At 39.8% G+C, this 20,536-nt stretch overlaps 1 protein-coding gene across 3 annotated transcripts in view; it reads left to right on the top strand.

Moving 5' to 3' along the window:
* Positions 1 to 20,536, top strand: part of LOC121632312 (dynamin binding protein) — a 48,613-nt gene that overhangs the window by 16,479 nt on the left and 11,598 nt on the right. For 2 of the 3 annotated variants that reach the window (XM_041973679.1, XM_041973680.1), the window contains exons 2-4: positions 577 to 731; positions 2,749 to 2,871; positions 6,574 to 8,811. In XM_041973679.1, the coding sequence (XP_041829613.1) occupies positions 587 to 731; positions 2,749 to 2,871; positions 6,574 to 8,811 (2,506 nt within the window). In that variant the 5' untranslated portion in view covers positions 577 to 586. Of the gene's footprint in view, positions 1 to 576; positions 732 to 2,748; positions 2,872 to 6,573; positions 8,812 to 13,362; positions 15,261 to 20,536 lie in introns of those variants that run through there. The other variant, XM_041973682.1, reaches the window with a different exon arrangement.

The raw sequence follows: 20,536 nt of genomic DNA on the forward strand, positions 1-20,536 counted from the left end.
TTTGACCCACCTTTACCACTGCAGACAAAAACAGAACAGGTTTTAGTAAATCTCAGCAGCTCCCTGGTTATTAAAAGTATTTATTGACAAAGTATCATCTATTGATCCAAGTTTGTTGAAAAAGAGTGGAGCTAATGTTTTGACATGAAGAAATATTTTATTAAAAATGAAATGTTAAGTTAAATTATTGCAGTTTAATATAACTGAAGTTACTTCTCTTGATTAGTACTTGTGTCCTCAGGATGGAGAAGTGTTGAGGAATGTACTTCAGCTATCTTAAGTAGAGCGCTCTCTCTTTTCTTTCTTTTTATCTGTTCCCTTTCCCAGGTTTCTCACATTCCCATTACCGCTTTCAATTGGTCTTATTTCTCAAAAGCTTTCTCTCTTGCTGTGAGGCATTTGTATATTTGCATATTAAAGACTTTAAATAGTGCCAACAAACATTCTTGGGTTAGAAAACTGAGCTATACACTTTGTGGTGTCTAACTTTTTGTTTTTCTTGTTATTCTTTGTAAATGTTGTCATGCATTTTGATATCAAGCTATTAAAGTTGTGTCTTTTTCTATGGCCCTCCAGGTTATGAGTAATGGAAGCAGGATCAGTGGTGCGTGCTGTGTTTGAGTTTCTCCCCAGCGTCTCAGAGGAGCTCCCACTCTTCCCCGGCGATGTCATTGAGGTGCTCAGTGTTATTGATGAGTTCTGGTTGCTTGGAAACAAAGATGGCGTCACAGGTATGTTTTCAGTGGTCGTCATTAGTATAAATGAAGGTGTTACTCAAATTATTTGGTTGAGAGGATTTTTTTAGAAGCAAAACTTTTGCTAAGAGGAACTATAATGAAAAAACTGCACTACACAGAGAAATATACAGTAACTGACTGATTATGATAACAAGCCATATGGGAAACGGCCGTCAACATAGTGGTGCAGAAAGCTAACAATGCACCACCCTCAGAGATGATGGTATATACTGGCTAAATGCTGTTTGGCTTAAAGTAAGTTTTAGCTGGGTGGGGCCATCAACAACAAGGCAGATTTTTATCCGCTTTGACGTCTGTCTTTCCAAAGCAGAGCTAAGCTAAAGCACTAACACAGGCAATGGTAGCCCACAGCTCAGATTGTTTTGCGTGTTTCTGCTACTGCCACCAAGTGGCAGCAAAATGCTGTAACGTGTATAACATGTTACACGTTTGCAAAAAATGCAGAAACATGCTCAAACTTTCCTCTTCCTTCCTTTTAGATGTGGACTCATGCATGTATGAGAGATTCAAGTAAACTGTGCTTGAAAGAGGAAATGGAGTCCAGCTGTGCTTTCTAATCATTGCTTGTCGTAGATTTCTTCACTTCGGCACAGATTCTGTCCTAAAACTCTTTCATCGTGTTTTGTTGATAGAGCAAAGCAGCAGAGTTTGAGAGAGTGTAGTCTCAATGTTTTTGTAATTAAAAGAGTGAAGATTTGTAATTATTTGTCACAAAGAACATATCCAACATATCCAACAAGAATGAAAATTATATGTCAACTGGTGTTTAGTAAACATGACTAAATTTAATGTAGGCAAGATGTGCTGCTTAAGTGGGCGTCATTGTTCATTTACCTTTTTTTTTTATAACTTGGAGAAATCCACTAAAGTTTTCCAAGAGTTGAATAAGAAAGGGGATTCCCTCAGAGGGGAAATGTGCAGGGGAAGTTTATCTGGATTTATTCAGCTGCCTTTGGAAAAAACAGATCATGTCAATACATCTTTGATATTCAGTTAATGCAAAGAACAAACTGATTTTGTTTACTGCGTTCATACATATTATATGTAAGTTCAGACAAAATATTACTACATGTATCATAAGTAAATACCATCCTATTTAGTGGCTACAGATATTGTGTTTTGATTTTATAAACTTTTAATACAATGACCTCAGTGAAACACCACCCAACAGCAGCAAGTTTAAGACTGTAGTACCTAGAACTTTTATTCTTATTATAATGAATTGTTTGCACTGTATGAGATACCCTGATGGGAACTAAAATGATAGACTTATATAAATCTCAGTTTGGCCTTTAAAACTATTTGCATCCAATCTGTGCACTCTGCCAAGAGCAGAAAGCTTTTCTTTGATGCTTATTTGCCCTACAGATACTTCTTGTATCTATATAGGATATTTGCTGATACAAAGTATTAATATGTCGAATTAGGAAAGGTAATTCTACATCGCTTTGTCCCAAACAAGTGCTGGAAAACTCCCTGAAAAGGCTGCTTTTATTTCATTTACACTCTTTTATTAATTTCAAAGAAAATGCTTTCAACCAAGAAACCATATCTATCTATCACACATATACTGGTTATATATAACAAAGGCCTTTTCAAAAGCAAACAAAGGCTAATTTCCACTCTAATGCACCAGGAAAAAATGGAAATGTACCCTTAAAGTTGTATGGATCTGCATCAAGAGGGCAGGATTTATCTTTATGCATGTGCTCCAACTCATGTCTCATGAAATTTGGCACGGTAGTTTTTATACAGTGCCAATAAATAAGCAAACAAACAGCGCCTACTCTAATTATTTCTCTTAATTTACAACCTGTTCTGAGGAGTAATACATATGTCTACAATACAAAGTTGATGAATGTGGGAGGATCATCAGAGGTTGAAGCATTTAGTTAGAAAAACCAGAAGTGTTTTGTCCTGGAAATGTTGAAAAGGCTTTACACAGAATTCACTGATGTCATTCAGGGGAATTTTTTTCATCTGTCTTTAGGTCAGTTCCCCAGCACCTTCGTGGAAGAGGTTACAATTCCAAGCACCAAGCATGGAGACAAACTCTATGTGTGCATCAATGATTTCAACTCAGCAGAACGAGGGAACCTGTCGCTGAAGAGAGGTACTGTCTTACCGTATGCCCCCATACATGTTGGCTTGTATGATAATGGCTAAATATTTAGCTTTCTTTGCAAATCATAAATGATTTAACCAAACAAAGAGGCATGCTTGTTCAGTAGCACTGCTGAAACTAACAGGTCATGTTTTCTCACTTAGCTTAACGCTACTTGTTGATGTCGCTGCACTCAGGTAAACTGGTTGTTTTGTGTTGTTTTGAATCATGTAGGACTCAGATTTGACTGATGCCTTGTCTCCACTTCCTCAACGTTTGTGGAAGCCAGATATCACAACCAGAGGTTTTGTAGCATTGCATACTGACTGAAATGAGTGACAAAAAAAAATCCTGTTGTTAATTTGATAATAACTTCATCCCTAGTCCAATGCTGAAGGCAAATGTTTATATTTTTAAATTTGATGTAATCTCAAAATCCCATTTAATCTTTCTAAACATTTAAGTTAGTATACACGCAATCAAATTGTAACAAAGCATATCTCCCCTGTTTCACAAGGAGACTGGAGACAAGGCCTTGTTGTCTTTCACGACATCTTCTCATAAGGAAATATGTATATAAATAAACCTAGCACAAAACTAAGGAAATTTGTGTTTGGTTAATTATTTCTCTTCCTTCTCCTAATACCAGTTGAGTTGCATTAAACATTGTTGGAAAGCCTGATTAGTCACCTTTATAACAAGGAACAACTTGTGAGGATTGTGCTTCTGTGCCAAAATCCCTGCACTATTCTCCTGTTGATATTCATTCTTGTTTGAACTGCTTGATGAATTTGATGATTAGACTCTTCCACAGTAATAAGGAGGAAACAACACATAATGGCCATTTTTACTCTATTTTCTACACTGTCAGGGACCTCGGTAGTGTGTGGAAGATTCATACACAGCCTCTTCTTCATGCTGGTCATCAGCCTGGTCACATTTTGCTGTGGGATGGCATCCCATTCCTCAACCTGGAGTTATTGAAGGTCAACCTGCTTGGTTGTGCTGGCCATAAGCACGATCTTTACAAGCTAAACATTGTTGTAAAAGTGACTAATCAGGCTTTCCAGTAATACATGACACAATAAGGATTGCTTTTATTAAATGGGAGAAATAATTAACCGAACACAAATGTCCGTAATGTTTGTGCTAATGTAACCATTTAAGACTGATGGGAGCTCCCGTTGGGAAGCCACTGCTCCAGATGTTCTTAAAGGGTTAATGGCTGTTTCATTTATTTGGTGAAAGAAACGGCTGTAACCTGAAGCTAGAAATAAACAATCAACCTTGTGACGCCATCCTGATGGTAGAACTCCCCCTGAAAATGTGTTAGTGAAGACAACATCAAGAGGAAATTCCAAAAGGCGTGTTAGAACAAATCTTGCTATGCCAGAATAACTTTAATGAAATCCAGTAGTTTTACATGTTCGTGTCACAGTTTAAGTCAGCTGCGCTTACAGCTTTCCAACTGATGAAATTTATTTGGTAAGGAGGTTTCATTCACTACTAAATCTGGTGAATTTTTGATGTTGTCAGTTTTTGTTCTTAAATATAAATCTAATATTTCCACAAATATTTCTGAGCTACAGTAATGTGACATAAAATCAGACTTCTTAGCAGCCTGTATTATCAGAACTAATCAAGCTGTGCCTCTGATTTGTTCATTAAAAATACATATTTTGGCTGCGCTACGATGACTCCTTTGTGTTAACTATGGCATGAAAGACATTTATTTGCAAATGCATTGACTTGCATGTTAATGTTTTCTGTTGTAGTTCCATTTGCAGATAAATGGATGGAGATTAACCCTTTGAGTCCTGTGCCTGTTTTTTAAGCTTCTGTTAAAAATTGCCTACCTATAATGAAATGAGCATATCTCTGCAGCCACATTTGGAGTCATTGTAAAGAGAACATTCATGAGATGTGTTTAGATGTGTGATTATCAGTTTATGTGTTACTGATGAAAAATAAATGGAGATGACACATAGCTCAAATAAAAGAAAAAGTTTCGGTCTACCTAAATAGAAAACCAAACATTTTGAGGATGAATATGAATATCCCTTTGGTACGACGCAGCTGTAGTTCCAAATTTCTATCAAGTCATAGTACAGTATGTGAACATTTTCATGGAAAAGGACAACTTTAATAAAGTGAAGCAGAACAAAATTAGAGAGGTAGTCAGATGGGGCTTTCAAAATGGCTATTTGGCGTAGTTTGGTATCATTTGTTCTCAAAATCCCCCAATTGGGGGATGACAGATTTTAAAATGTTCAGAAAATACAACCCTGGCAGATTCCCTTAACGCAGGGGAGCCCAAGTCCGGTCCTCGAGATCTACTATCCTATATATATCCTATCCTTAACTTTTAGATGCATCTCTTCTTCAAAACACCTGTATCCAATGTTTGAATCCCTTCATCCACATGTTATTCATCAATGCAGAGGCCTGATAACGAGGCATTCATTTGATTCAGGACCAGACTTGGGCACAGCTGCCTTAGAGGAAGACTCATTCAATAGAAGCCCAGTGGTATCCTTAGTCAATTTTAAAAGCTCCCCACTAGATGTCCCCAGAGCCCAGACCATGCTGTCTATCTTGTGCTTTTTGTTGCCTTATTTATTTTTTATTTTGTATGATATTATCACATTGTTTTGTTTCCTCATGATTCTTTTTATTTGCAACACGGTCCAGCAAATATCACTGATATCTGCAGAGATTCTTTGTATTTTCCGTAACTAGAATTGCTATAGTAGTATGCTAGTAGAAATATTCAGTCCTGATTTGTGGCATATAATTAGATTTAGTAACACTGATGGGCATATAAAAGCATAAAATATTCAAAGCAGTGTGGTATATGAATGACAATTCATCCAGTACTTTTTCTTCATATGTTTATCAAATATTAATCCTTTACATTTTGGCTGAAATTATGACCACATCTAATCAAAAACAATAATTCCAGTGTTTTCTGTGGAGTCACTGACAAACAACACTTCTCTCAACAGAGGATATATAGGAAACAGACATTTACTGCCATCCAGTTTTATTTCCCATGGTTCTACTGGCTGTGCTCCAGTTTCAGTCCCAGACACAATGGGAGGTGGAGCCACAGGTCTTTGGAATGTGACCCCCATGACTTGTGGCTGACTAGAAAACATTCCTATAATCCCTTAGTCTCCAGCTATTGTAGAAGTCATGTAAAGTTATTATAAAGGCATCAATATGGCTAATTAATTCATTTTTTATATTGCCAGAGCTTTAGGAGAATGTTGAATTTGGTTAATATACTTTTTTTCCTCCCAAAAGTTTAAAGTATGATTTATATCATGAATGTCAAATTCTGGTCCTCAAGGGGCTCTGTCTGCAGGTTTTAGGTGTTTTCCTGCTTTAATACACCTGATTCAAATTAATGGGTCATTAACAGGCTAGAGCTGAACTTGAGCTGATGGGGTGATCTATTTCATCCAAATTAGATGTTTTGAAGCTGTGAAACATCAAAAACCTGCAATACAGTGGCCCTTGAGGACCAGAATTTGACATCCCTGACATAAATTTTCAGTGAGCCCAATAAGCCCCCCTTCCAGTTAAATTAGGAATGATAAATAAACTACATTTTATATCACAGTTTAAGACTTTAAAGCTTTCTGTAGTGCTTCAGTAGTTTTCATGTAATAAAATAAAATAAGTTTCCTTTGCTCTCATTCTCTCCAGGTGATGTGATAGTTGGGGAAGCCAGAGGGTCCATGGACTTTGGGGAAGCCTGGCAACGTGGTTGTAACGCATGGGGCATCCGTGGTGTCTTTCCCACATCATGTGTGAAGGAACTGAACCTTTCATGCCGCTCAAGACAGTTGTCTGAGCGCTCAGCTCAGGCCCAGGCTTCAGAGCTCCCACCCTATGCCCTCGGACAAGCCCGGGCTCTTATGAGCCTCCATGCACAGCTCAGCGAAGAGCTGGACTTCCGCGAGGGGGACCTGATTATCATCACAGGCCTGCCTGAGCCAGGCTGGTTCCAGGGCGAGTTGGAAGGCCAAAGGGGCATCTTCCCAGAGGGATTTGTGGAGCTTCTGGGTCCCATACGTTCTCCTCAGGAGTCAGCTGATAGCTCGTATTTAAATGACAACTCTCAACAATTCATCTATGAGGACACTTATGATGCCGGAGAAGGAACTGAGGAGGAAGTTATGGAAGAAGGGGAAGTTTTTCTGAGAGAAGAAGAACAAAAGGAAGCTATCATAGAGGAAGAAAATGAGGAAGAGGGTGGTGTGTATGGGGTGGCACTATATGAGTTTCGGGCAATGGAGCCAGGCGAGTTGGACTTTGATGTGGGAGATCGCATTCGTATTGTAAACACTTTGGAAGATGGTTGGCTGGAGGGGGAGCTGCGAAGGCAACGGGGTATCTTTCCACATCGTTTTGTCAAAGTAGAGGACGATGGACATAAAAGTGTAGATGAGACTAACGCTATTGAACCTGATGACGAGAAAGAGAACAACTGTACTGAGTACAGCTCGGGTCATTCATGTCCTAATGGGTCAAAGAATGATCCTGAATGGAGGACATATGAGGATCATACAGTGTGGGACTTGGACTACTTTGAGAGAACTGAGGAGCAGCGATGGCAGAGTGAGAATAAAAGTGCTTTGGCTCAGACTAATAACAGAGGGCAGAGAGAAGAGGGGAATAAGTCTGAAACTCAACCACATAAGCCTGTTCCACCATCTCACAGGGCACCCAACAGACCCAAATCCACTCCTCCACCTAGGCCAAGGCTCCCACCTCGGCCTAGCCTACCTCCACATCGACCTAGGCAAGACATTAGCCCAACGTTCAGTAGAAATCAGTCTAATTATAGCAATGGTAACATCCGACCATTAAAACCCAAGTTATCTCACAGCATAACGCTCCATAGCACTCAGCCTGGCTGGTCTAAAGACAGTAGATTTAACCAAAAGTCAACAACAGACAGTACCACCACCACCAGTAGATCTACCAGTCTTGGGCAGGTATTGAACAACATTGTTGTGGGGCATAAACAAAGGAGGCTATCTCGGCATGCTAGCGTGAGCGATACTGACATAGTGCAGACTGCTGAAGCACGACCACATTCCCAGCAGAGGACACGGGGCACCAATGGGAGTCTGCCAGCATCCATCGCCTTAGCATCTCTGGCCACAACCGCCGGTGACCTGGAGGCCAAACTATCCCAGCAGCTTTTTGAATTTGAAAAAAGTTTAAATGCTTCCTACAGTGACTCTAATGTGAGCTCTGGTGCTTTAAGGGACACATCGTCTGTAGCTGATCTGAACCAGCAATCTGCTATCTCCCGGCACTTTTCTATACTAGGCTACAGCAATGAAAGTGATATCATACGAGGCTCCTCACACTCTCCTGTGTCCAGCCTGTTACAGTCTAACTCTTCATCTTTGGAGAGACGCAGAACCCTCCGCCCTCCTCCTCCTCGTCCCCGAGTCCTACGTCCCTCAGCCCCAGCAGCATACAGACCAGCTCGCCCAGCTCCTCGACCCCCTCCTCGATACCCAAGACAAAATGCCACTCTTCCAAATAGCAATTCCCACACTAACAGCCCCATCTTCTTCACTCCAGATGAACAAGCCACAAACATCCTCACAGAGAGTGAGTCTGAGTTTGATGACCTCACAACACAGGAACCTGAAACCCAGTGCCAGCTGGATGCAGAGCAAGAGCTGGACAGGGAGATGGAGTTAGAGAGTGAGAGACAGAGGGAGGAGGAGGAAAGGTACCAACTGTTGCTACGACTGCAAGAAGTGGAGCACGACATGGAGGAATATGCACGCACGGCTGAGGAACTCAGGGCAATGTTGGAGGAGGAAGAAGACGAGACAGCCCGCATGCAGGCTTTGGAGAATCTGGAGTTCTGCAACTACACACTGGAGACACTGGCCCTGGAGCAGCAGCAGCTACAAGGTGAGACTGCTGGGTTGTGGAAAGAGAATTAAAGATGTATTTTTGTACAGTCTGAAAGATTTTGGCTTGGAAACTCTTTGAGTCTTTGGTTAAAGACTTATATGCCCATAAAGTTACATTATAGTCAACAAACCAATCTCTTTTGTGTGAAATTTTACAACGGTATTATGTTACTCAAAATTGCTTATCACACCATATCCACATAGATATATTGAGATGTTATCCTTCTGTTTTCCATTAACATTCACACAGAAAACAAATAACATTTAGTTTGCTTTAGTTTATGTCAAACAGTAGCTTTTCTCTGCTGCCTGCAGGTGACTTCATGGAGCAACACAAAGTCACTGAAGAAAAATGTAATATTGAAGGAATCTGAAAATGAGACATCTAGACTTATCAGATTTCCTCTTGAAGCTGTTTTCCAAATCTCTCTGAGACACTTGCTTCAGAAACAGTCCTTATTCGAACCATTCAAACAAGATATCCCTGTGTGTACAGTTATCAGCAGGGACAGGATTGTATATGAAATATGATCATAATAGGACCTGTGGGTATGAAAGCTCTGTCCTAAACAGATGAAACATCACTTCTTGAATCTTGCATTGGTTTAGTGGTAAGGTGATAATTAAAGTGCTGGTTATGGTAAAGGTTGGCATCAAGGTTTAGGTTTAGTTGGCCATGACATATGGAAGACAGTGTAACACCATAATAAGGATAGCTCCACAAACTTGTATAGAAAGAAACGGGCTTGTTTACATTTCTGCTTGTATTGCAGAAACCAGGAGCTTATTATACATGCAGGGTCTGACAACTTTGGCTAAAATGTCCAGTGTGTGAGATATAGCGACATCTAGTAGTTGCAAATTGAGACTGTAAACCTCACCTACAGTGTCTCCAAGGTATGGTGGCAACAAAAAATGTGGAAAAACAAGGAGGATGTGAGAGGTCCACAGCCAAGTTCGTTCCAAAAGCAGAGGGCAAGGAACATGAAAACTTTTTTAATGATGTGTTTTAAGAGAAATTTTGTTGGTTCACATAAAGAAGACTTTCATAAATGTTTACACATAACGTGTACATAAATCACTGTCATCCAGCTCATTAGCTTTGATTAATTTTCCAGTTTCATGCTGTTTGTGGCAGCCCAACACATTTTCACATAGGTATGAAGTGCATTCCTGCACATAGTGAGAGTTTACATGGGCCTCTGTCTCTTATAATGTTGTCTCTTTATTTATGTGTACTCTTGAGTATGTCCCCTCTCTGCAGCTATAAATATTTCCGCTCATCTTATTGTCTTGACTGAAGGCACAGTGTGTGGCTTTGGGCTTTTTCTTGATTAGCTTTATTGCAGCATATATGTACTCAGGAGTGGGACTTAAAGTAAGGTTGTGGCGAGCTGTGACACGGCCCACTGCACAGCTCTCCACACTGATTGGACTCACTTGTAAGGCTGTGGCCAGCAGAACAGCAGGTAGGTCTGAATCCTTTGGAGTTGAAGATCGTTTTGTTATTTGCTGTTGGGTGTTGTGTAGATCAGTTACCCTCATCATTTGAAGCATAATTTTTCTGCCACCGCTAAGAATCGCCTGCCTCTTACTGGTCGTTGAGTCTGTGTAATGGCTGAGGGTGTAGTGGCACTGTGAGAATATATGTCCTTCTCAGGTTGGGTAACACTTAAAAGATTGAGTGTTTAGACCAATGAAGAAAATGTTTCTTGATGGTAATTTTTTTATTAATGTAATTGATTCTATAGAGCATCAACTGAATGAGCCAGTTTAGAGTTAAGTCATTCTTCAACAGTTTCTATAATTTATTTAATATTTTAGCATCTGCTGTTTTTTTGTTTTTTTCATGAGCGTTCTGCTCAACATTTGGTGTACTTTAACTTTCTGACTGCAGAGCTCACTGTTGCCCTCTGTAAAGCTCAAAAAGAAACTAGTTGAATCATTTAGGATAAACAGTGTTTTTGTGAAGTTAATTTGTCCTGTTCTGCGGTTAAGTTTTCATTTGTGCTAACTTAATGTTTTTACTCAACACTTTTCTCAGTGGTCATTAATCAGGAACGACAGTAATTATAAGACTTTTAAAACAGTCTTGCTTTGTTTTCTTCCTCTAAGATCATCACAATAATTGGATTACTGCTAAAAGACCTCTTGTAGTTTGAATATATCTCTTCTTTACTGATCTCATCTAATGGTTGGCTATTGATTATCATGCCTATTGTTTCTGTCTTTGTTGTATTAAATTGAGTTGTTGGGTAAATCTTTATGTATTTCCATGAAAAGAATCAGCCTGGAAGCAGAAACAGGTTCCAGTAGTTTCAGGTGCCTTCACGGATCAACCACATAGATAACATTTACTCATCACACTAGAAGAATGTTATCACAGTAAAAAAATAAAATATTCAGTCCCTCCCTTCCTGTGTTATTTGCTACATTGTTAGAAATGGAAATTGGCAAAGATGTCATGATTTGTTTGCTGCAGAATGTTTACGATAGTAACACATAAGCTTTTAGCATATAGCATGTTAGCAAGACATTAATCTTTCTTTAGTTTTTCTTATTAGAAGATTGACTGAGAGTCAGTTTACATGTCAACCATTCTCAGGATCTTTGTTGGAGAAATGTGTTTCTCATACTGCTTCAATGAATCAACACACTCAGACTGGAGTGTTTTTCTCTTCTTTAACAGGGTGTGTTTTTTCTATGTGTAATGCTCAAAGAGACAATAGAAGCTTATTGTTACAAGGCAGGGAGTAACAACAGCACTGGGTCCTGCGTGGACTTTATCTTGTAGTTGAAAGTCCTTTTAGGGCCTGGAAGAAAAGGGATATTTTAAAACAAAACTGAAAGAATTTGTCAGACATTGTGCTGGCCAAGTTAATTTGATATACATTTATATACACCACAGGTATATCTGTTTAGCATGGTTTTTAGGATCTGTTTCAGCTCTAAGTTTCACTCTTTCTCACAAGCAGCATGATTTCTGACATGTAGAAATGTGGTTGTATGTTGCGATTCCTGGATGTCTTTCCACTTTTTCTGCCAGTGTCAAATGTTGGCTTGGTCCTGAAAAGTTTCGTGTGCACAAGCAAACATGGCCACCGATGGGAATGCTGTAGTGCCGTATTTGACTTTCTTGCTGCGGATGCACAAACACACAGTTTCGATGTTGTGCTGCTGAAAGCTGAGATGTTGAACAGTGATAACTACTTAGTTTTATGTAAGAGGAGAGCAGTGTCTACGTCAGTTTTCTATGCTCAGCCTCACCTTGTGAAAGTTGTTTATGGGGATGATTTCTGAATATTTGCTAGTGCAGTTTAACATTTTTTTCTTTTCTTCTTTTTTCAAAGAAATATAATTTTGTAGTGTAGAAACAAAAGATGCTTTGTAATCAAGGCTATTGTTAATTTACTTTTCTGGACTTTCTCTTTTTGTAAAACCACCTTTTATAAGGTTAAAAATGTTTAATGATAAGCATGTTTCTCATTTTTCAGCTGTCTGTTTTTCTTTTTTTTTTACTCAGCTTTGTTTTTAAGTCCATGTGTGAATTTGAAACTATAAACAAAAAAAAGCTTTGTGTATATAGACTAGTATTCATTGAAAAGAAATAGTTCTACCTTTTTAAGTACATGTTAAATTGTTTGATTTCACATATTCCCAGATGTGTGTATAATTGCCTGCTTGTGTGTAAGTTCTTAAAACTTTGATGTCTGCCTCTTTCATGCTCAGTTAAAGGGGCCAGGCTATATTATACTCTAGCTTTATGAATAGGCTTACATTTTTTTCTCACACTGAAAGATTGTGTGTCTTTTGAGAGTGGGGACAGTCTTCAACAAAAGCTCATTGTGCACACAGCAGCAACTTTTTCAATGGCTGCTCTCCCCTAATCAGGCTGCATGCCCTCAAAACTCATCTCTCTCCACACTAATTGACTCAATTGTAAATATTTAAATATAATGCATGAACTTTAATTAGACCTTGCACTTGTTTTCTACTTAATTGTCCTCTTTGAATAAGTTATCTGTGAAGAAAAAGAGAAGAAAAGCTAGTTACAAACAAAAGCATGTTAATGAGTTTATAAATTATTGCTCTTCCCTGGCATGATGGGAAAAGTAAAACTGCAAAGTTCAAGTTAGAAACAAGAATATGAAAGTAAGAACTCTTTGTATACACAAACAAGAATGATTTGCATCAGTGACATGCTGATTATATCAGCACTAATACAGGACAGAGCAAAAAATAATAAGAGCACAAGGAAGTACGGATTGCATTTGATGGCAAATTTGCCTTTTATAGGACAACTGTTGAGTTATTCCAACTAAACAGACTAATTTCCTGCAAACAGAAGCATTAGCGAGTTGAAATAATCGGAGGAGCTGCTGGGCTAATCCTCCACCCATGTGACTCCTGAATCATTAACCTAAGGAGGCCCCTCCTTCAACAACACTCCCCCCCACCCCCCTCGTTCTTCTATGATTCGCTGAGGTGGCTGTAGGGAGGGTAAGTTTCTGTCACACAGAGGGCTGGGAGGTGCTTGGGCTGGCAGTCCTACAGAGGCAAGTGGAGAGGAGACAGAGGAAAACAAGCAGGAGAGTTAGTGACAATATGCCTGGCAGGTGGAGTCTCCCACAGCACTTTGTTATGGAATGCGGGACTTTGGAAAGAGGGAATAAGCCGTGTTGAAGAAGAAACTATCAGCTCTCGGTAGGCTGATTTAAGCTATAAGAGCCATGAAGAGCCCAGTAGTTTATGGAAACCCAGTCATGTTTGCTCCGATGGATTGGAATTATGGAGCTGGCCCTCCAATGAAGAAAGGAAAGAGTGTGGAGGAGCTGGGGGATGCTGGGTGGGCGAGAGAGAGGGAGAGGATGGCTCATCTGCAACAGATGCAGCAAATACACCAACTGCAGCTTCAGCAGCAACAGGTTGGATATCCTGGATATGGAGTAGTTCCTCCTGGGCAGCCGCAGGGACCAGTCTTTATAGCAAGTCCAGTTCCAGCCTGCGCTGTGCCTGGTGGCATGATGGCTCCTGTGGGTGGTCTTGCACCGCCTCCAGTGCATGCGCCAGCTCCATGGCCAGTACAGTGGGAAAACCAAGCCAGACAGGCCAATGTCTGCCGCCAACCCAGCTGGGAGTATGATGACCAACACAAGACAGCTTTTGGAGACAAGAGACCTCAAGGCCATGATGTTTACTTCCACCCACGTTCAGAGGATGGTCACCTGAACTTGAGGATATCTGAATGGAAGGGAAAACATTGTTTTTACCAGGGTCCCGAGGATTACAGCCACCAGGACTACCTGACAGTGCCACAAGAAATGGACAATAATGACTACAGAACTCAGGAGAGTTATGGTACAATGGATGAGGATAGGAGAGGAAGGGATGGTAGGGATAGAGAAATTGAACATAAGACTGGAGGGTATGACCATAGGAGTTACAGAGACGCAGAGGATTATGATTATAGTGACAAATACAGGCATAGAGGTCATAATGACAGGAAATATGATGACCAGTATGACAGGAGGGAGAAGTATTATGACAGCAGGAAACACCGTAAGCATGATCTTAGAGAACATGAGAGTTGCAGTAGTGAAAATAAACACTACTATGATCAAAAAGACACCTACACTTCCAGAGACAATTACCGGGATAGTGACCACTGTGATGATCAGGATCGAGATTATTATGACTCTAAAGAGCGTCATCGTTCCAGAGAGAAAGGCCGCTACAGACACAGAGAGGAGGACAGCTACTACCGTGACCGAAAACTAAAGGACCATCGCAATGACCGCCATGCAGAGGATCAATACGAACGCAGGGAAACAAACTACAAACACAGGGATGAATATAGCAGAAGGTGTGATGAAGCATACACCAGTAAGGGAAGAAACCAAAATGAGTCTGATGAGCATTGGGAGTATAGGGAGAGGGAAAGCAATAACAGATACAAGGATTCGGGAGATGAGAGGAGTTATGACCATTACAATCAGAAACGGAAGGACTATAGAGCAAGGGAGCACTATGATCGGAGGACAGAGGACGACCATGATAACAAATATGAAGGCTACTATGATTCGAGAGAAGGGGAACATTCTCCCTACAGGCTACGAGACAAATACAGAGATTTGCGGTCAGTGTCCATAGATTCACGATATGGGGAATATCCTAACAAAGATCGCATGACACACTGTGAGGAGTGGGTTGAGGAGCAGAACCAGAAGCTGGCACTCAGGGAAATGCACTCTTTTGAGGATCCTGTAGTATATCGGCACCGCGATGAGCAGGAAAAGGGATACGAGTCAAGTAGTGGGTGCACAAGTTCAAAACAGGGTCACAAGCCTATATATGTGGGCTCCCTAGACAGAAACAGTTTCTACAGGAAGACCGCTCCAAGCTCCCTGCGAAATTCACAGTTCGCCACCACCAGGAAACAAAAGAAAGGTACGCAAAAGGATGTAGTCATGTGAAGATGATCAACATCCTGAATTTGCACAGTATGTCATGTATTTACTCTGTTAGATGATTTGCATATGTTTTTATAGAGGGTTCACAGTACTTTTCTGTTTATCAGGTAAATTACGGTTTAAAGTCATAAAAAAATAAAGAGACAAATAGTTTAAAAGAGTTTGTATTTATTCCTCTGTTGATAAAACAGAGTGAGAGAGGTTAACAGCCCTTGTAGTCTCACTTTTGTCATTGGTGACCTCAAGAGCTGCTTTTCTAATCAATGATGGGGGCTTCAGAGTGCTGACTAGCCACACTCACCTTCTACGCCCACAGAAAGTGGGTGGTTGTGTATGTGTGTGCCTTTGTGTTTTTGTGTGTGAGTATCATTTGTCTCAGAAGAAAGTAAGCTGCCAGGTATTTGTAGATGTAAGAACCTGCTGAACAGGTTAAGGTGGTTCTTAGTTTTTTCTCTATCATTCCCTCCTTGTGTGCTGTCATTCTGAGTCACTGCTGCTATGTTAACCCATAACTAGCCAGTTCAGTTCTGAACAAAAGGTTGCCCGTTCATTGCCTTTCTTGAGACACAGATAGACTAAAAACGCAGTTCATAAAGCGGTGGAATGTACTGTGCATGAAGTGGCTCACAGTTTAAATTTGTTTTGAATACAGATCTTGTTTTATTTACTATATATAATCAAGGTTACACAGCTTTCAGGTCAGCCTCTGTAGATAGTCCAGTTTGCTATCTTAACTGATTATGGACATTTTTAAGCCATTGCATAAATGCTTAAAATTACAGTTTCATAAAAGACCAGTTAAGACAAACTCCAAAAGTGATTTTAACCCCCAAAGGCCACAAATCTCAAGTTCACAGCAGTGGTGGCATGACCATAAAAAGTGATTTTTGGTCTCTAGCTGATACCCGTGTTCCTGTCACCTGTACAGAGGAAAGATTTTTATATCAGCTTGTGTACCGCCAACTCTATGGGCAATCTTTGCAGTCTTTTTTGGATTCGTGGTCACATCCATCCCATGTACATCACTTCTAAATCCAAAAAACCCCAAGCTGGCTATCACTGAATGACAGATGTGAGGCTTTAAAGGTGTGGTATATATTAATAATATCTATTGGCAAAGTTGCCAATATATACCAATCTTTTTGTCATATAGAAGAATTTACAGTGGTCACTAATACTTGAAGAAGTGTGCAGGACCCTGTTTGCACCCATTGTCTGGTCTGTCCATTCTGGGTTATTGTAGAAACATGGTGGTGTAACGTGATATATATAAAAATCTGGTTCATTATTTATGGTATTCTTTCAGCAGGTTCAGAATGTACGTATGCTACATGCTTGGGTAAATCTGTGCTGTGATAATTGAATGCGTGGTTCACAACTAGTTAACAACTGAAAAATAACTGAGCCAACAAACATGTTTTGGCGCGTGAGTGTGTTTAATGAGGAGTTAAAGAAAAAAACTCCCCTGCATCACTTTATTGTGTCTGAAAAGAAGCAGGTGGCGCCCCGCATCCCCTCCCCCAGTTACCTAGAAACGTGGACGGCCACATACACACAGACCACATCGGCCCCAAGCACACATCCACTTCAGGAGTCTGAGTATTAATCCCTAGCGTCAGCATGGTGAGGGGGCGGTGGGGGTCTGTCTGGTGCCAGGCAGTGGCCAGCACTGACCTGACTCCTTTGCTGCAACATGAGACTTAGTGTGTGTGTGTGTGCACAAGATAGGCCCTGGAAGCTTATTGGAAACCTTACTACATCTTTCAAAACGCACGCACACACTCAGATGCCAGCACGTTTGCAGTGTGTTGTCATCCCTTAATCGTGTTAAACTGTTTCAGCTCGGTCAGGGGTTTGCCCGGAGCAAAGCATTAGACTGCAGGGCTAAAAACATTAGACCATCTTGTTGCAGGACTTATTGGGCTTACGTTGTGGTTCAGTGACATTGAGGTGATAGTTGAAGCTTTTTGAAAGTAATCTTACACATTCTTTAAGTTTTTTTTCTTTGTAATCCTATATTAGGTACTACACTACTTCCTGGGCCTGAAATATGTGCAAAGCATTTATAAGCATCTCCTAATCAGTATTCCATGAGACATACATGTTAACTATAAAGTTTAGATCTCTTTAAACGTTGTGTTACAAGCTGTAGTTGTGTCATTGTTAGTATTTTTTTTATATGTCTATGTAAGGGAACAGTATAAAAAGAGCAAGGATCCTCTGCAAAGATCAGTACCAAAATCTGCAACCCACACCAAAATGTAAAATGTTCTCCATTCGAAAGACTTGATGAAATTCTGCTAGGGGTGTATGCTTAACTCATGCCTGGCAAAGGTCAAATAAAAATACAAAATTGTTTTTTTAAGGAATTAATATCAACTCAATTTGTTTTGTGTGTGAAAGAAACCATTAAATTTAGGAAACCACAGTTCCACTGAATTCAGCTGAGTGGTTGCGCTAGTGCTTTCTAACAAATGTCGTCTGCTACGGTCAGTGTTGACGCGTCTGTGTGTGATTAATATGTCGTCATCCATCTATGATCTGACAGTGTATGTAGTCTTATCCACTGTAATCCTTGGGCTGTTGCTGCCATTGGTGAGCAGCAGTATTAGGGTGGGGTGGGGGGGAGTTGAGTGCTAAGACAGGAAATCTTTGGACAAAATCTCAAGTCATCTGGCAACATTACTGTAAGGGTGTCTTATCTCACTGCTTGCAAGCACAAATAAAGTCAGTCAGCAGCAAAGTCAGCTTTCCTAGTCTGCATGTGTTGCAGATTATTACAGTCATCCTAAGTCTTTTAGGATTTCCTGTCATCTACATATCTGAAATCATTAATAAAAATCATGTGTTATTTATTCATTAGCAACCTTTTTCCTTCACAAAACTACCGACAAGTTTCACCACAATCGTCTTATTAGGACCTTAGCGGTGCATCATCCTCCATGTTTACTTCCAAAGTTTTACTTCCAAAGTTCAACACAGCAGTACACACACATCTTGGCATACTTTCTGCATCTTGTGATACTACGGCTGCCCATAGGAAAAAATGCTGATGTTATCTTTGGTTTCTTAGGTAGAACTGTTAGTTTGTGGACTTTGCTTTTCATGGCTAGTTAAGTCCTGATAAGGCAAAGTTCATACAGTCAGTTTGCAGAACTCCTTCATCTAATGTGAATTGTTTTGTTTGGATGCAGTTTGTTGTCTTAAGTACAAAGAAAAGAACACCACATGACTTTAGATGTAGGTGAATATGAGGCAGACATCTCCTGTGTTCTTTTTTTATTCGTAATTATGTTGTATAAGTCCACAGAACAATGTTTTTCCATCAGAAAAATCAGGTTTGTCAGTAAACAGTGCCTGTTGTTATTGGTATTATATTCCAATATGATAAAAACAAGCTAAAATGCTCTTACAGTTTATATTTGATATACACAAAGTGGCATAGTGGTTACGGATGTTGATATTAACTATAATGGCATTTGCTTAATAACCTAACCTGTTAGGATTCAGTCATTGTTTAGTTGATTTAAAAAAAGGTAAAGGCTCCCTTTTATTCAAGAGTCCCTTATACTTGCTGCATGATAAGTAATTTAAAACGTCATTGCAGTATTTATTATAGTACACAGATCTGCATAAGTCCAACTGCTAAATTTTCAACTTCTTCAGGTAATGAGTCTGAGACAGTAAGTTTCCTTCAGGCTGAGCTTGGGAAAACTACACCTTTTCTCATAGTTTTCCCAAATCCCTGGATGCCTGTGGGATTGCGATGATGTTGTTTAATCCTTTACACACTTAACTAGTGAGCAATGATAACCACATTCTGCTGAGAGATATAGCTGGACTACAACTAAATGTAAATATAGTTTGTCTTAGAGTATTTATTAATTTCTGAATTATGCACCAGTATCAACCATATCACCATATGAGTTGTGGGAAAATCCACCCACTTACAAAGCGTCAAGCAAGATCTTAGTCTTGTTAAAAAACTGGCAACAACTGTAATCCTACAAGTTCAGGCATCTCCAGCAGTTCCCACACGTTACCCTGCAAGTATTTTCCCACACAAAGACTGTAATGACAAAACCCCCTTAAAAATATATAAAGTAGCCATATACACCTGTCAAAATATGGAGCAACTGCCTTCCTAAAATTAATATAAATAATTTGTTTTGTCATATTGTTGCACCTCTGTACATTCCTGAAGCATCTGAGGCCTAAGAGACTGTGTCCTTCTGTTTGAATAGGCTTGTCACTTAAATACCAAAGCTTTCTAAAGCTCTTCTTTAACAAGAATGCTGTAATTAAAACGAATTTCCACGCAGAATGATGTTTCTGTGAAATTCTGCCAGCAGTAGGAATGTGACCTTTTAACATTTGACCCTAAGATAGATAAACAGGATGGTATGTCACTAAGTAAACATCCTCCCTTTTTTTTTATCTGACCTTCAACCTTGTGGTTAAATCTGGATAAAAGGATCTTCTTGGAAGTTTACACAAACCTTTTTAAAACACAAAGTTCATTTATAAAATAGGCACAGTTGGAAGTCTTACAAAAGTCTTGTTAATATTTATTCCACTTCTGCTGACATTGCTTATTCCGTTTCCCACCCTCATGACTTTTCTTTAACATTCAGTAATGATGGCATGTCATGGCTCGCAGGTTCCTGCGTAAACAGTGTTGGTGGTGTTTACAGTCTGGTAGCTTGTACCAACTTATCCTCAAACAGTTTCATGTCCCGTGTGATCGCTGATTAAAGCCACTCCCAGCTTTCCAGAACTTGATATGAGTAGAGGGCCCCTGCTATTCTTGTTGCCATGACAACCGTGCACTCTGGTGAACTTTGGAGCAGAACACACAGAAACGATTGTGCCTGACCTTAAAGTTGCTCCGTGCGTGGCAAACTTTTTGACTTTGCTCTGCTATTAGTGTAGCAAGCTGACTGCAGAGTGTGAATTCAGAGAAACCAGAGATATTTATTGATTCATTCATTCATAGTAATGGGTTTTCTACTGTTCAAAACTAAACGTGACAGGTAATATAAGTTTTTTTTGTGTAAAAGATTGCGATTGAGGTCACTGATTTTAAATACTGTCATATATAGAAGAGATGAAAATATGATTAAGTGCAAGTACAGTGTACACCAGAACAGCGAGGGGAGACGGTGTTCAATCTCAGCATCATAATTTTGATAGAATTCAGCTTGTCAGAGGAGGAGCACAAACAGGTGTCGGCAGATTGTGAAACATGGAACA

This window comes from Melanotaenia boesemani, chromosome 21 (genome assembly GCF_017639745.1).
Source record: "Melanotaenia boesemani isolate fMelBoe1 chromosome 21, fMelBoe1.pri, whole genome shotgun sequence".
In the NCBI taxonomy this organism is placed as follows: Eukaryota; Metazoa; Chordata; class Actinopteri; order Atheriniformes; family Melanotaeniidae; genus Melanotaenia; species Melanotaenia boesemani.